General features: G+C 25.8%; 1 protein-coding gene across 2 annotated transcripts in view; it reads right to left on the bottom strand.

Moving 5' to 3' along the window:
- Positions 1-2,133: 2,133 nt before the first annotated feature.
- Positions 2,134-15,784, bottom strand: part of LOC145840216 (queuine/queuosine transporter SLC35F2-like) — a 34,101-nt gene continuing 20,450 nt past the window's right edge. For both annotated transcript variants that reach the window (XM_082947386.1, XM_082947385.1), the window contains 4 exons: positions 13,518-13,680; positions 11,735-11,942; positions 7,580-7,709; positions 2,134-2,310 (listed from right to left, as the gene is read on the bottom strand). In XM_082947386.1, the coding sequence (XP_082803512.1) occupies positions 2,228-2,310; positions 7,580-7,709; positions 11,735-11,942; positions 13,518-13,680 (584 nt within the window). In that variant the 3' untranslated portion in view covers positions 2,134-2,227. The remainder of the gene's footprint in view (positions 2,311-7,579; positions 7,710-11,734; positions 11,943-13,517; positions 13,681-15,784) is intronic.

Below are 15,784 nucleotides of genomic sequence, written 5' to 3' on the forward strand. Positions count from 1 at the left end.
AGGGGTGCGAGATTAAATTAAGAGACTTTAGGGGTGCGGGGCATCAAAAAGGTTGGGAACCACTGGTTTAAGTTATTGGCTTAAATGCCTTTTATAAAAATTGATTCAACTGAATTAATCCCACTAAAGAACTTAGAATTTTTTTTTAACGTTGTGTTCTACATTTTTAAAATATCAACGTTATTGAAGTTGGAGAGACGAAAAATTGTATATATATTAACAACCAGACAAATTATCAATAAACTTTGTAAACAAAAGAATTTCTGAACGAACAAAAACTTGTACAGATATTAATAAGTTGAAGTTATGGGCTTAAATGCCTCTCATAAAAATTGATTTAACTTGATCATAGCATTAACGATCAAATATTTTTTTACATTTTTAATACAAATAATTTCAACATTAATAAAAACGAAAAAAGATACTATATATTAGTAACTAAAATAATTATCAAACAACTTTGTAGAAAAATAAACGGAATAAGTACTAAAATTATAACTTAACAATATATTGCTTGCTTCGTGATAAAAAATAAATTGAATACTTTTTTGCAGTAAAACAGTTATTTTAGCTAAATTAAATAAGTCTACTTCTCGACTGAAACCGGCCGGATTAGCGAGACAGTACTGTATAATAATTTAGAGAACGTTCACTTAATTAACATTAGTTCTGCCTCAAGACAACAAAACGTTACTTGCATGACTTATGAAAAGTAAACTTTTAACTATACATAAAATTTTGTGTTTTGAAAACTACGTAGTTTTATTATAAACATGAACTGCCTTTAATAAATTATTTATTACCAGTGTTGCAAGAGTTATATTATTTATACCACCTATAAACTAAATACTTAATAAAAGTTTACTAATTTATTTGTTTAAGTTAAAACTTAACGCTCAAGCAGTTGATTTAAAAACTTAGCATTTTGTTTCAACAAGTATGCTCTTTAAAATTTTGATGTGTTCTGACCAGTATAAATAATTATCTATCATTACTCTGAAATACTTTATCATATTAACAACTGTTTTATCTATTTTGACTTCAAAACTGATACTTTTTCATAAAACTCTTGTAATTGTTGAAATAGTTTAATTCTACTTTTATCTATTTTTAAAAACTGTTTAATAATATGTTACATTAAATAATGTTCTTTAATTATTCTTAATTATATTTAACTATTAGAACTTGAGTTACAGTGTAACCGAGCGAATTTTCTCTAGCAGAGGACTAAATTTTCGTATTCACTGGTCGCAGTATAAAATATATATATGCTCTCGAGCCACACTTTTACAAATATGGGCCACAGTGTGCCGAACCCTTGTGTAGATCATTAAAAAAAAGTTATATCAGTGTAGCAGAGACATTTCTGACCTTTTCAAATGGAGAAGCACTATTTTTTGCTTTAGTTTAGAATGATTCTTTTTCTAACTATAAATAAAAGTTGTCTTTTAAATATATAAGCATCTACTCAACTCTTAACATATTTGTTAATAATAGTATTCAAATACATAAAGTTAAACTATCAATAACGATTTTCAGTCAAATATCTATAATTTTTTTTTGTCTATTTTATAAATAGTTTCTCACTTAATAACCTTGTTAGTTTAAATAAATTTTAATACTATTTAACTCATTTAATTTATCAAATGTTGTTAATATTTCATTATCTAATAGCAAAACATAAAGAAAAGACAAAATTGATTTAAAATATAAAAGAACACGAGATTATTAAAGTTAATTGGCAAATTAAAGAACATGTAGTAATGTCACTATATAGAGGTCGTGTTTGAATAGTTTTGTAAAGTCTAAGGTCTTTTTCAATGTATAAGAATCAAAACTGGAATAATTATAAAAAAACACACGTTATAAATATAACATGCTAAAAGATGTGCTTGAATTAGCCTGTATAACTTTAATAAATATGTAGTTAGAAGTAAAGTTGCAATATATAGTTGTAAATAACGCATAAGTTAATGAAAAGTCTTCTTTACAAACAAAGTTTCAAAAGTTTTAAGCCTTTTATGACACAATCAAAATAAAATAAAGCTTTTTCTTATTATCGCATATCACAAAAACAAACTTTTTTACGATAAAATAAAATGTTTGCATTTTTTTATTGCATTTGGTTGTTAAAGCATTTTTAATACTCGTTGTTTTAACATTTACAATTTTGGAAAGAAAGCACAAGCGAAACAAGTAAAAGTTTATGAATAAACAGCTTTTTTGGTTAATAAACGAAACTTTCTTTTTCTCTTTTTCGTTTTTTTTTCATGGTCGCACAGGTTCCAGGTAACCAGTCTAAACACGCCCCTGCAGTTAGGTAAAGCTTATTGAAAATGAAAACAAAAAAAAATTGTTAAATTAATAATTTCTCTAATTAAAAGTTATTATAAAAAAAAAAATATTTGTTAAACGTTATTAAAGAAAATTTTTTTGGTCGAAATATATGAGGTAATATGAAAGTTTAAACTTAAAAAGAATGGAACTTGACTGAAACTTATAATCAATCTTTCTTCTAAACTTTACATGTACAAAAATTAAACGTACTAGAATTTATTCAAAAAACTATTGATCTGAACTAACCGTATAACATATATAAAGGTTGATAATTATTTAATTTGAAATATTTATGAACTGGATTGAGTCTAATGAGAATTCATTCGAGTAATAATTTACCTTGATGGAAATTGAACGTGAGGGAATTGATCGGGTGGGATTTGATTTGGTCGGTATTTAATTCGTGTTGGAATTGTGCGGGTTGGATTTGATTTGGGTGGGATTTGATTCGGGTGGGATTTGATCGGATGGGATTTGATTCGGGTGGGAATTGATCGGGTGGGATTTGATTCGGGTGGGAAATGATCGGGTGGGATTTGATCCGGGTGGGAATTGATTCAGGTGGGATTTGATCGGGTTGGAATTAATTCGGGTGGGATTTGATCCGGGTGGAATTAAGCGGGTCGGAATCGTGTGGGTTGGAATTGAGCGCGGGTGGGAAATGTTAGTATACCATTAAAGCAGATGCTTGGATACTTTTATCGATACATTTTTTGTTAATATTTTATAATTTATTATCTTATAATTATAATTTATGATATATATGTTATAACTTCAAACATTTTAATATTTATTTTAGAAACAATGTTCTAAAAGTAAAAATATCTGTTAATAATAAAATCTTAATTAATTTTTAATGAACTCCTTCAACTACTTTCATTTTTCATTGTTGATCTCTGAATATTAAGAGTGTATTTAGAGCTTGCTACAATTAAGAGAAATAAGGATTAAAATCAGTGATGCAACATTTCATTAAAAAACATTTGCGTAGTGATTTATAAAAGTTTTGAAAGCAGCTTATATTTTTTGAGTAAGAAGTTTTATATTTTATCAGGGTTCGTGCGCGAATTTTTTTTTCATTTAGCCTGACTGAGACCAATTTAGCCTGACATCTTTTCAAAGTAAAGAAAATACCCTTTAGAAGTCGTTTTAGGTATTAAGGGGTCTTGATTAGTACTATTGTAGTCTCCGACTTCAACCAGCTTTATCTCAAAAATATTTTGAGCTTTAAAAATCTGCAAAAAGCAACTCATAGCTTAGCTACAACTCAATAAACAAGACTAAATTGTCAAAAAGGTGATTGACCCTTCCCTTATGCCCTTAAGATAACAAATTCAGTGATAAGTTTTAAAATAAGTGTTATATCTAATCTATTACTAGTGTAAAAATTTAATATATATTACTAAACACAAGTGTTCAATTTAATTAAGCACTAAGTAAAAACATTATAACCAGAAGATTTATAATAAAACGATGTCGTGTTTTTTTAAGTTTAAAATGAAACGCTTACACGAGTATTAAAATAAGTAAAAAATGTTTATTATAGTATTTTGACTAATACTTAAAATAAATAAATATAAATCCTAAACTCTAAATAAATACAGTGATTGTTGATGTCATATCAGACTTAAAAAGCTTACACTTAAATTGAAAAAAAAACTTTAGTATTTTGTTCTTGTAAAGAAAAATGAATTGTACCTAAAATTTGTACTCCCACAAAACTTAGTACTTATATCTTAAAACTAGGTTTTAGTCTTATGAGTATCTTTAATAACTTTAAACAAACAGTAAAATATATGAATAAATTGCTAAGAGTTTTAATCTAAAAAAATATTTGGTATAAAGCCTTTAAATTAGAAATTAAAACAGTTCAACCAACTAAGCTATGAAATACATAGCTGATGTAAACGAATTAAAACAAAGATCTAAGTTATTAAACTAAACTGTAATGTTAACTGTTTTTTTTTTTGAACTTTCATAATTATGACGAATAAAATATACTTAAATTAAAATAATGAAGATTCTTAAATTTTTTTTAAAGATTCAACAAAAGATTTTAATTATTTATTTTTACAAATACTGACTGATTTTATCTTTAATAACTAAATTTTATTTAGAAATAAATTCACTATTTGATCTTAAAAAGATTTATCAACTTTTTTTTATCAAACATTTTGAACCATTTGAACTGAGAAAAACTGATATTTTCAAATTTTTAATAAAAAAACTGATTTAGCCTGACGTTTTTCAACTTTTTTCAAAAAAACTGATTTAGCCTGACGCGCACGAACCCTGTTTTATGCGTGTTTTTTTTGTTTAATACATACTTCACCCATACTATATTGCCTTATTTATATAAAGTAGTCTTCAGTATTGATAGATAAAATTCACTGATACATTATAATAAGTTAGTATAAAAGTATTTTTTTTTATTATGTCTAATTTAAATAATACAAATACTAAACTGCCCGCAGAGGGTCTTAAGCATAAACGTGCTAGAAAGTCATCCCGTCTGCAAAAAAAAAATATGGGCAAAAAAATCAGATTGACAATCTTCTCACAGACAGTCAATCATACCCAACTGAGACTCTGGATGTTGGTCCACTAACATTTAAGCTTACAAACTTTTAATATTTGTCTGTTTATTTAATGTTCTATTTTTTGGAGTAAAAGATTGTTACGAAAACAAAATCTTAAAATAATTAAAGCTATATCATTCTCTTTACAGGGTTGCCAAAAAACCTGAAACCCTGGAATTTGACAATTTAGACTAAAAATCTTGAATTTTTGATATTAAAAAAAAACGTGAATTTTTAACAATCTTTAGATATTAAGTAGTAAATTTTTGATTTGACACAGTGAAATCTATCATCTAGATATTTTTAGCATCATCACAATTTTTTATATAAAAAAAAAAACTGTTTTAAAGGAGCTTTACAGTATCTTTTGATTGTTTGCATACAATTTAACAAAGTTTTTAACCTCAAAATAAACTTTAAACTAAAAATAGACCCAAAATTTGTACTTTCGAAAATCTGGAGAAATTTTTCAAAACCTGGAGGAACTTTCAAAACCTGCAGAAAATTTGCCAAAAAAAAAAGCAACTCTGTCTTTAGCAATAAGTGGAGACCTTTATTTGCTATATATCTTTAAAGACAACAGCTTTAAATAAATGATTTGGCTAATTTTATACTGTTTTTAGTGCAGAAGTATAGTTTACAAAAACCATATATTTTAAATAATTTGTTTGTTATATTTTATTAATTAAAGCAATCAAGGGTTGCCAAACAGGGTATTCTAAAAGTTTAGAAAATCACTTGGTGGTTCTGGGAAACTCAGAGAAATTTTAATTGTTAATAAATACATCAGGGTAGTTTTAAGACTTTCAAAATTTTAAGCTAGTATTCATATATATTGAATGAGATTTAGTTGAATTAGTTTCAATACTTTGTTTTATATCCAATTTTGTTAAAACCTTGATTTTTATTGATGTTGAAAAGATGTTTTTTTTCTAAGAATTTAAAAAATCTCGAGGTGACTCAGGGCAGATTTTTTGACTTAAAGAGTGACAACCTTAAATAATGTAAATGTTGTTGGTAGTCAGTTTTTTTATCCATAAAATGTTTTATTTAAATGAAAACATAATTTAACAACAAAACTATTACGACCTACTTTAAAATCTTTATCGAAGTATAGTTACACAGTATAGAAAATAAATTACTATTTAGAATTCAGATTTAGTGTATTTTAATTTTATAATACTATCATATTATTATTCTATAGTTATTTTTGTTTTACAGTATTAATGATGTCTTCAAGTGTCTGGCAATTACTATAAATTAGGAAGATAACTCCATCGCAGAATGCAATATCTGCGGAAATAAGATAAAAAGAGGAAGTATCAAGTCTAAGTCCTACACTAGCTCTTCCATGCAAGAGCATTTGAAAACTCAACACATCGAGAGTTACAAAATGTCTTAAAGTGAATCTTTAGACAAAGATAGAAGTTGTACTGCACCCGAACCTCCGAAGAAAAGAAAGCTTGAAGCTATCAGGCAAACTAGCCTTGATGATTATAAGTCTATGAAACTCTGGGACATTAAGGATTAAAAAACATTTAAAATTTATAGAAATTATAGACTCCGATTCGGTCGAATCCAAATTTCAAAATAGAGATTCGGATTCGGTCGAAATTTTTGGACTCGGTAGATCACTACTTTCGATGTTTCGTTATCAGCAAAATAACAATAATTTTTGTCAGTAGTTTTGCTGAATTTTTGTTTCTTAAAGTGACATTGAAAAAATTATAAAGAAAATAATAAGCTAAGCCAATAATTGGTAGATTTTTTTATATAATTATTGACAAAGAAAAAATCAAAATAACTGTTGTTATTCTAATTTAGTACGATTTGAGGAACTGACATATTATGAAAATAGGTTTCAATTCAATCCAAATTCCGACAACTCAAATTCTTAAAAAATGCTTGGAGGGCCATAACTTAAAAAGTAAAATATACTTGAAAAAATAAAATGCGTTTGTACGCTAAAATAATATAGAACGGTTTACTAACTAATAATGTAGGAAGGAAATATTTATCTTACAAGAATTTAAAAAGTTACTATATCATAAAACTATTTTAGCCATGTCTCCAAAAGCCTTTTTTCTAATTTATAAAAAAATATGCAATTATTAGACCTACAATCTACATACATATTTCTTCCTATTTTCTAATATAAATTAATATTTGAGTTATGGCCTTTCAAACATTTTCTAGGAAATTGAGTTGTCGGAGATTGAACTTTTTAAATTTGAATTGCCGTGCACTTATAAAAATATTCCCATAAATAAAATTATAATCATCAATCGTTTACAATGATATAAGTAAAGTACTTTTTTTTATTAAGGAGTCCTACATTAGAAAATATAAGGGAAATAAAGAACTATAAGACTAATATTTACAGTTATACTTTAAACATATTTAAAACTATTTAAAGTTTTTAATGAGGCAGATATACTATTAATACGTTTACAATTCTTGACGACTAACTTTTTAAGTTTATTGTAACAACAGAAATACATGTTTTAAAATATGATTAAAAACTGCAAGTAAATTATAGAAAGCTATACTTAAAGATGCAACAATGATTCATAGATAAACCTAAAGTTAATTGAGGCTAACAATTTAAATATACAATTTTCTAGATAGAAGTTATTAAAATGAAGAAATGGTTGAAGCACCACCTTCAGCTGTTTCACAGTGTTGATCTGCTTCATGAATTTCGTTAAGTTTGATTTGTCGAGGTTGCTTTGAGTTGTAAATCACTAATGCTATAACAATGGTTGCTAAGGACACTAAATATAAAGCAGAGAACTGTAGAGAACATGACGTTTTGTATATTAGACTTTTAAAACTAGAAAAAAAGATAAATTGAATTTCTTAAACCTTAAAAATAGAGTAGCAATCTTTACAATTTGAAATCAACTATAATACAGTAACTTAACATTCAAAAAAAAATTTTACTACAACGTCTTATTTAAAAGATCTTTTTTTAAACTCACAATAACTATAAATAGTAATATTTTAGTAAATTCTAAAAGTAATATAAAAGTATAAAGTTTAATTACTAAGAATACTCTGGTAAAAATTTTCTGAATTCTTAAAGAGATAATTCTTATAAAACATAAATATAAAAAATTGAAAAGTAGAATCTTTAACTGTCAGAACTTTAATTGTTTTGCACCAATTTTTAGATATGCAGTACTTTTAAACTAACCACTAAGTTTAGAAAATTCTGTTTTAAGTTGGCTTTTTTAAATTTTACTTTCAAAATAAAAAAGTTAAAAATGTATATAATTATAATTTCACCAAGTTTAATATATAAATTTTTTATCAATAATATTTTTTTTTTCAAACTGTTTCGGTAAAATGGGTTAAGGGTAAGAGTTAAGACTTTTGAAATTCAAAACAATGTGTATAATTATATTTTATAGAAAGAAAAATAAAATGTTTCCCTAATTCTTAAACACCTTAAATTTTTAAGAAAATTAATGAAAGTTTATATTTTGAAACTATGAGTTATAAAATTAACTTAATAAAAAATATTTTTTGCGCGCAGTAAAGTACTACATGTTATGCAAGACTTCACATATACAGTTTTTTGTTTATATTTAAAATTAGCTTAACTTCAATATAATATAAATTATTATTGTATACGTAATAAACGCTTTGTAAAACACATTGTATTTTTTAACTTACAAAGCTATAGAAATATATTTTTTCATGGGCAACAACACAAGGATACTATTAACAAAAAAAATTGAAAGCATCAAATAATATCGAACTCTTGGAAATTAAATGGACCACCCTACAAAAAGTTAATTATAAGATGATCAAAATAGTCGATAATTGTACTAAATGTAACTTAGAAATAAATGCCTAAGCTAAAAAAAAGTACTGATAACTAGAATTGAGCTTGCATCTGTGTGTACCACGATAGGTCTAATTATTTTTGATTTACGCTTTGTCAATTTATTTGTATTTTTCATGTGTTTTTAGTTAGTATTTTATTATCAAGTTTTATAGAGATATTTATTTAGTTTATTTATACATTATGATTACAATTATTACCGGTTTTTTTTAACACCAGTTAATTAGATAATAGTTAATTATTTAACATTTGACTGAACAATTAATATTTTGTGTCATTTATTATTGCTTTTTTAATTCCACTTAGTTGATTAAGTATTAATAACTGATTGTACATTTTTATTGATTAATATTTTTCGAGTTTGTGTTAAATTTTTGTGCCTAAATACTGTTTAATTATTGTTTGTAAGCTTTGAAGGACCTGTTAGGTAAAATATTTACTGACTATTAACAATTTAGTCTAATAAACAAAAACTAATATAATTTATTTACTAACAAGGGTATATAAATATTTATTTATTTAGCAAAATAGGTTTAGCTCAAAGAGGTAGTAATTGCCTTAAGTAAATGATTCCTATTCAAACAGAAACAACTTTTTTCCGGTGCATAAGTTATTCAAAAAATATTAAAAAACACATTCCATTTTTATTCGTTTATGTACTTTCAAGTAAGGCAGATCAAAATTGTATCTTACGAAATTAAACTGAATTAAAACGAAAATAAAAGTTTTGTAGTTTGTATTGTAGACACAAAAAATTAACTAGATTCTAATAGTAAACAACGTAGCTGTACTCATAAAATTTGCTAGATTAAGATTAAACTAAAATAAACCAGCGATAAAAACTTAAAAAAATGTTACTACAATTTTTTTTTAATATTTAAGAAACCAATTACTATAAAATTATATTATATACAAATTTTAAAAGTCTAGTCTGATATACGAATTTTTTCTGCGTACACAAGCTGGGCCTTAAAGATTTAATGCATAAGGCTTCCAGAATATGTAGCTAAAAAGAGTTCTCCGCTCTAATTAAATCTGAAAAATTCTCTTCTTTATAATTTCTCGCACATTTATGATTGTCCACTAAATGCTGTCCGATCGCAGAGAAATATTTTTTGCAGGTTTTCCGGACGACCATCAAACAAGCTTTTCAAGATTTTTAAAACTTGCTGGTTGATTCTTACGTTAAACCTTTGAGATGTTTTTCCCACGTAGTCACTACCACAGTGACAACTAAATTTGTAGATGATGTTACTTTTTTCTCGGGTAGCAAAAACACATTGTAAATTCCACTTAAAGGTAGATCAGTGTACAAAATTGTTGTAAACGAATAGAGGCGAAAACCTGGTTAATTTACTCAGAAATTTTCTTTAAAAACTCTCAGAAATATTTCCAAGGTACGGAAGTTTTAAATACACTGGACACATCTGAGGGCCAATCATTTTTAAAGCTGATAAACTTCTTACTCTTGTTATAACTTTCGAAACTAAGTTACCTGGATAATAAAGGGAAAAGAAAGTATTTTGAAGTATTTCAAACTCGCCTTCAAGATGGCAAGGAGAACAATGGCTAGTGAAACGCTTCACCATACCCTTAAAACTCTTAACTTCTGCTTGACTAGACAAAAAAATTCTAACGAAAAATATGGTGCCTCTGAATTTAACTTTTGGTGGATTTTAGTTAAAAGTTCTCCATCAACTGATCGTGGATACAAACATAAATTTTTTTTAATAAGTTGTTGTGTTCTTTTTGTTGTGTAAGCTGTGTTGGATAAACAGCTTAAAAATAGCTCACTTTAAAAAATATTAGTCAAATACTTAAAACTTCCGTACCTTGGAAATATTTCTGAGAAGACTTCTAAGAAAACTTCTGAGGAGGTAAACCAGGTTTTCGGCTCTGTTCGTTTAACAACAATTTTGTACACTGATCGACCTTTAAATGGAATTTACAAAGATTTTTCTCCTACCATAGAAAAAAGTAACATCATCTATAAACTTAGATGTCACTGTGGTAATGACCACTTGAGAAAAACATCTCAAAGGTTTAACGTAAAAATCAGCCAGTATGCTACAAAAATCTTAAAAATCTGGTTTGATGGTCGTCCGGAAAACCTGCAAAAAAATATTTCTCAGCGATCGGACAGCATTTAGTGGACAATTATGAGTGTGCGATAAATTATAAAGAAGATAACTTTTCACAGCTACATGTTTTAATCACAGCTACATATTCTTGAAACTTTATGCAGACAAAAACTTTCACCGATGTTTTCTTTAAATAGTTATTTTAGAAAAATATATTTTAGTTGTTGTACTTTGCTGTTAGTGAAGCCATTAGATATATTACTAATCTGACAAGACAACCAAAAAACATTAAAATTATTAAATTTGATTTTTTATATACGTTATTTATTATAATATTTTTTACATACCTAATTTATTGAAACTTTTTAAGATTACCATTTTCTTCTGACAGTGAAAAAATCTTAAATGTATTTCTTAAAATAACAACTTACTTGTAAATATATATACTTAACTTGTTAAATGTTAATTTCAATTAAAAAATAATAATGTAATTTGTATACAAACAGTCCGCTTTAATTTAAAGTGTTACAAATACTTAATGCGCAAGTAAAAAAAAACCTAAATCATTTTAGCTAAATTAACTTATTTAAATAGTTTTTCTGTCAAAGTTTAAAATCATATTTAATTTAATTAAAAGATATTTTGTAAGAAAATATAATAAAGTTTATAACTGGGGTTTGACAGTTAAAATTGTAAGAATACAAAATGTCGTAGTTTTTTTGTCATGTACCCTTAAAAACACAAAAAATTATTCTTAAAAGTAAACTTAGTCCAAATCAACAAAAAAGAAAAGTTTTATTAAGAGTTCTAGATAGTATTAAACAAATTAAGAAATATTGAATAAATTTATTATATTGATCTATATTACTAATAAAAAACAAGCTAACTTTTTGATGAAATAAGAAATGTCCAACAAAAAGTGCAAACAAATCAGCAGTAAGGATGGAAATATTGACAACTGTTGCACTAGATATCTTCATTATGAGCGGCATACAGCTATAAATTGCAAACATACACAATGTAAATACTGCAAACAATCCTAAAACCTTCCATGAAACAGTAATTGATGATATTTTTTCATGCTCCAGTATTGCTCTTTTATGTAATGAAAGAATTAATGTAAAAATTGTTAACTAGGAAAACCATTCAAAGTTACCACAGACACGTTTAAAATTCCAATTAATGATTTCGAGAATTTTAAATGCAATTTTTTTCTAGTCTTTCAAACAATAACAATACTGTGTGACAAAAAAAGTTTAAATAATTCAAACAAAGACATTGGTTTGCTCTTTCTTCATTTATATCAAACATTTTTTTGTGTTTTAGTTATAGCAAACTTATTAATCGAATTCGTAAAAATGTTTCACTCAGTTAATACAACAAACGAGATCCTCATTTACATTAAATTCTAGAAATTTAAACAAATACATAAGAAGACTACACATTTAAAGCATTAAAGTTAAAAACTTAATTTAAACAGATAAGAAAACCTTAATAAAAACTGGTAAATAAGCTTTAAGCTAGACATCATAGAACTTTTTTAACAAAATTTATCATAGGCTTAGACACTATTTATTATGAAGAAATTGTTCAAGGTTGTTTAGAAATTAACATATAAAATACTCAAATAGTCTTACTAGTAATATCAGCTTGTAAATAAACAAAAACGATACAGTTTTTCTACTAAATTAAATTTTAAATGCTTACTTTACTTTAATTAAATCGTTAACTAAAATTTACAAAAATTTAAAGTATGGCAAAACGTGAAAAAACTAGTAAATAGATTAAATATACTTGAATTATACTAAATTAACGTTATTAAATTATCGAACAAACTTAGTAGTTATGATCTGAAAAATATGTAAGTGGTTTAGTTTTAGTTATAGCAATTAATATCTTTATTTATTACTAATTTTACAAAGCCTAATAATTTGTGCCTAAAAAAAAACTATGTATGTAAAATAATGCAATTAAATAAATCTAACTGAAACTAAAAAACTTATAAGATCACCATAAATAATTAAGTGTATAGGTGTATACTAGAGTAAATAATACAGTTATACATATATAATTAAAAACAAAAATTATTTAAGTCATACGCGGTTGACTGGGTTGCCAAAGGTTTTAAAAAAAAACAGGTTTTCCGACTTTCTTCCAGGTTTTTTAAAGAAAAAGTTTTTGGTCCCTTTTTATTTAAAAAATTGTTAAATAGTATATAAACATTTAAAAGTACTATAACGCAACTTAAATTTTTTTTTAATAAATAAAGGTTGAAATGATACAGAAAAAATTATTTGATATTTTTTCGTATCTAATCGAAATTTCATTACTTTGAATGTAAAAATATATGATTGTTTTATATAGTGATTTTTGTTCAAATTTCCAAAAAATTCCTTCTGTAAGATAAATTTAAACTCATATTCAGTTAAAATTTTAGATAAAGTTGAAACAAATTATCGATAATACCAAATTAATGGATAATTAAGCTAGGTATGGCAACTCTGAACACTAATAATTTGTATAAGTATAAAGGTTAATGGTAACAAAAAACTGCATGATAAACAATTTAATATAATTATACTTGTAGAATATAAAAACTACTGATTAGTAAAATAATATACAGTCTGTTTCTAAAAGGTGTAAGAAATTATTAAGCTACTTAAAACTAACGCCTGCACACCACAAATGACTGGACAAAAGAGTCCTAGCATTCCAAGAATGTGGAAATTACCCTGTTTATTTGATTTGGTAACATACTCCATAGCAACATTTGATGTTCCATAACAGCAAGCTGCAAGTAGCACTAAGACATCGCCAAGCGCAGCATTTGGAGCTAAAACAAAAAAAAATAACGAACTTAAAAACTAACCAATCGTAAAATTAGTTCATGTATTTTTTTGTCTTAATTCGTTAAAAACTAAAATACAGTTCCTTAAAATAAAATTACATCTTTAAAAAGATCAATTGTTTAGTCTGATTTTCCTTAATTGCATTAATATACAGTCATTATATATGATTTTTCCTCTCTTTTTTCCTTTAAAATAAAGATTAATTCTTGATCCATCCATAAAATTGTAAAAAAAAAGTTGTGTAGAAACTCGAATAAATAATTAAATCTTCAATTTTTAACGAAATCTAAGATTTGATTAAAAATTAAGAAAGAAAGTAAAAACAAAAATCATTTATATTGTTAAAATAGACATAAGTTTTTGAAGTCTTTACAAACAATTTAAAAGAAAAGTTTATATCTAAGAAAATGACATTTTAAAAATCTACATAAAACGGGTATAAGCTTTTTAAAGTTGCTGAGTTTAAAAGTGATTTGTAAGAATCTGTGTGGTATATATCGATAAGGCAGCCTATAAGGAGAAGATATATAAATACTAAAATTGTATTTGGTATAAAACCGTTCGCTTATATAATAATTTTAGTTTACTTTGCAAAAGATTCTATATTTTGGGAGCAATAAATGCTGCATATTTTGTTTGTTATTATTGCGTAATTATCACATAACACCTTTAACTTTTGTAGTGTTTACTAACAGCTTATTTTATTTAGCACTAGTTGTAATTTTTAAAAATATATATATCAAAATCATATTAGGTGTTTATTACTTTATAACTTTTAAGATACTTGTAAGCAAGCGCAAATAAAAATTATTTCGACTGCTATCCTCTTCTGACCCTTAAGCACAACTCTAACAAACCATTTTGCTTACATTGGAGACCATGTAGTGTTAAACATTAACCTTTAATCAACGCCAACATAAGTTACTGAATGAACAACACAAGAAATGTGGCGGAATAGGAATAATAATCTTAATTCTAATAATATTCTCCAGCAAAAATGGCAAGGCTAAATGTTTCACTTTATCCTATATATATATTTAACAACAACTTGAGAAGGCAAGTTCAGAACTTAGCAGATTAAGACAAGATAGAAAAATTACAGAAAAAATATCAAAAGATGAATATTAAAACAAATTAGTCTAGAGCAGGGGATGGCAAACTGCAACCAACAAAAGGTAAAACTGCTGTCTACGAACATGTAAACCTGAGCCACTAAACCAGTAGTCTTCAAGAAAGAAAACTTGCGTACACCATACTTTTAAAAAATCAAAGCAAACCAATCTGTAACTTATTTGTTTAATTTGTCACACTGTATTTTGTTGAAATAAATAATATGAAGAGTAAAAAAGCCCAAAAAGATTGCAATTTCTGAAATTAAGCCCGCACCTACCGAATTCCTGCCGACCCCTGGTCCTAGAACTTCAAAGTTTTCAGATTATTAGGAACGTAAGATACCACAAAGCTCAAACCTTTTAAATATAGGTTTTAAAGTAGCAATAAATAACATTTATTGATAAAAATAAAAATTTAAGATTAGATATTTTAATAAAACATCTATACTTAGACAAAATAAATTATTTTGAGAAGAAACTGGATTATGCAAACGTTTTTTTTTATTATTTAAATTAATACTATTGTCTTCTAGTAACTTAACTTTGATATTCTAAATTTAGTTTAATATGATTTTAATCTTTAAGTGTAATATTTTGAAACAGTAAATAGTAATGTTAATCAAATTCATAGATAGATAAAATTTCTAAATTTTTTATACAAACAAAGTTATTAAATTTATTACGTCATTTTGTAAGCTGAAACTTGAAATATTTTGTTTTAAATATATTTTAGTTTCAACTAGTTAAACAAGATATTCTACTGGTCATACTCATAATAAAAAAGTCTAAAATTAATTTTATTAGTTCTGCAATTGTAGTTCCCGATAGCCTGAGGTAGGGAGCTACTTTAAATTATTAGAGTGGTAAGGTAATTATTACTACTGCAAAATAAATGGGGTACTATATAATTGGTATTTGTAAGTAGGTTATTATATCTAGGCGTAAAGATCTCTTTTTAACTAGGTATTAATTTGCT

Source organism: Thalia democratica, chromosome 7 (genome assembly GCF_965202585.1).
Source record: "Thalia democratica chromosome 7, ktThaDemo2.hap1.1, whole genome shotgun sequence".
Classification (NCBI taxonomy): domain Eukaryota; kingdom Metazoa; phylum Chordata; class Thaliacea; order Salpida; family Salpidae; genus Thalia; species Thalia democratica.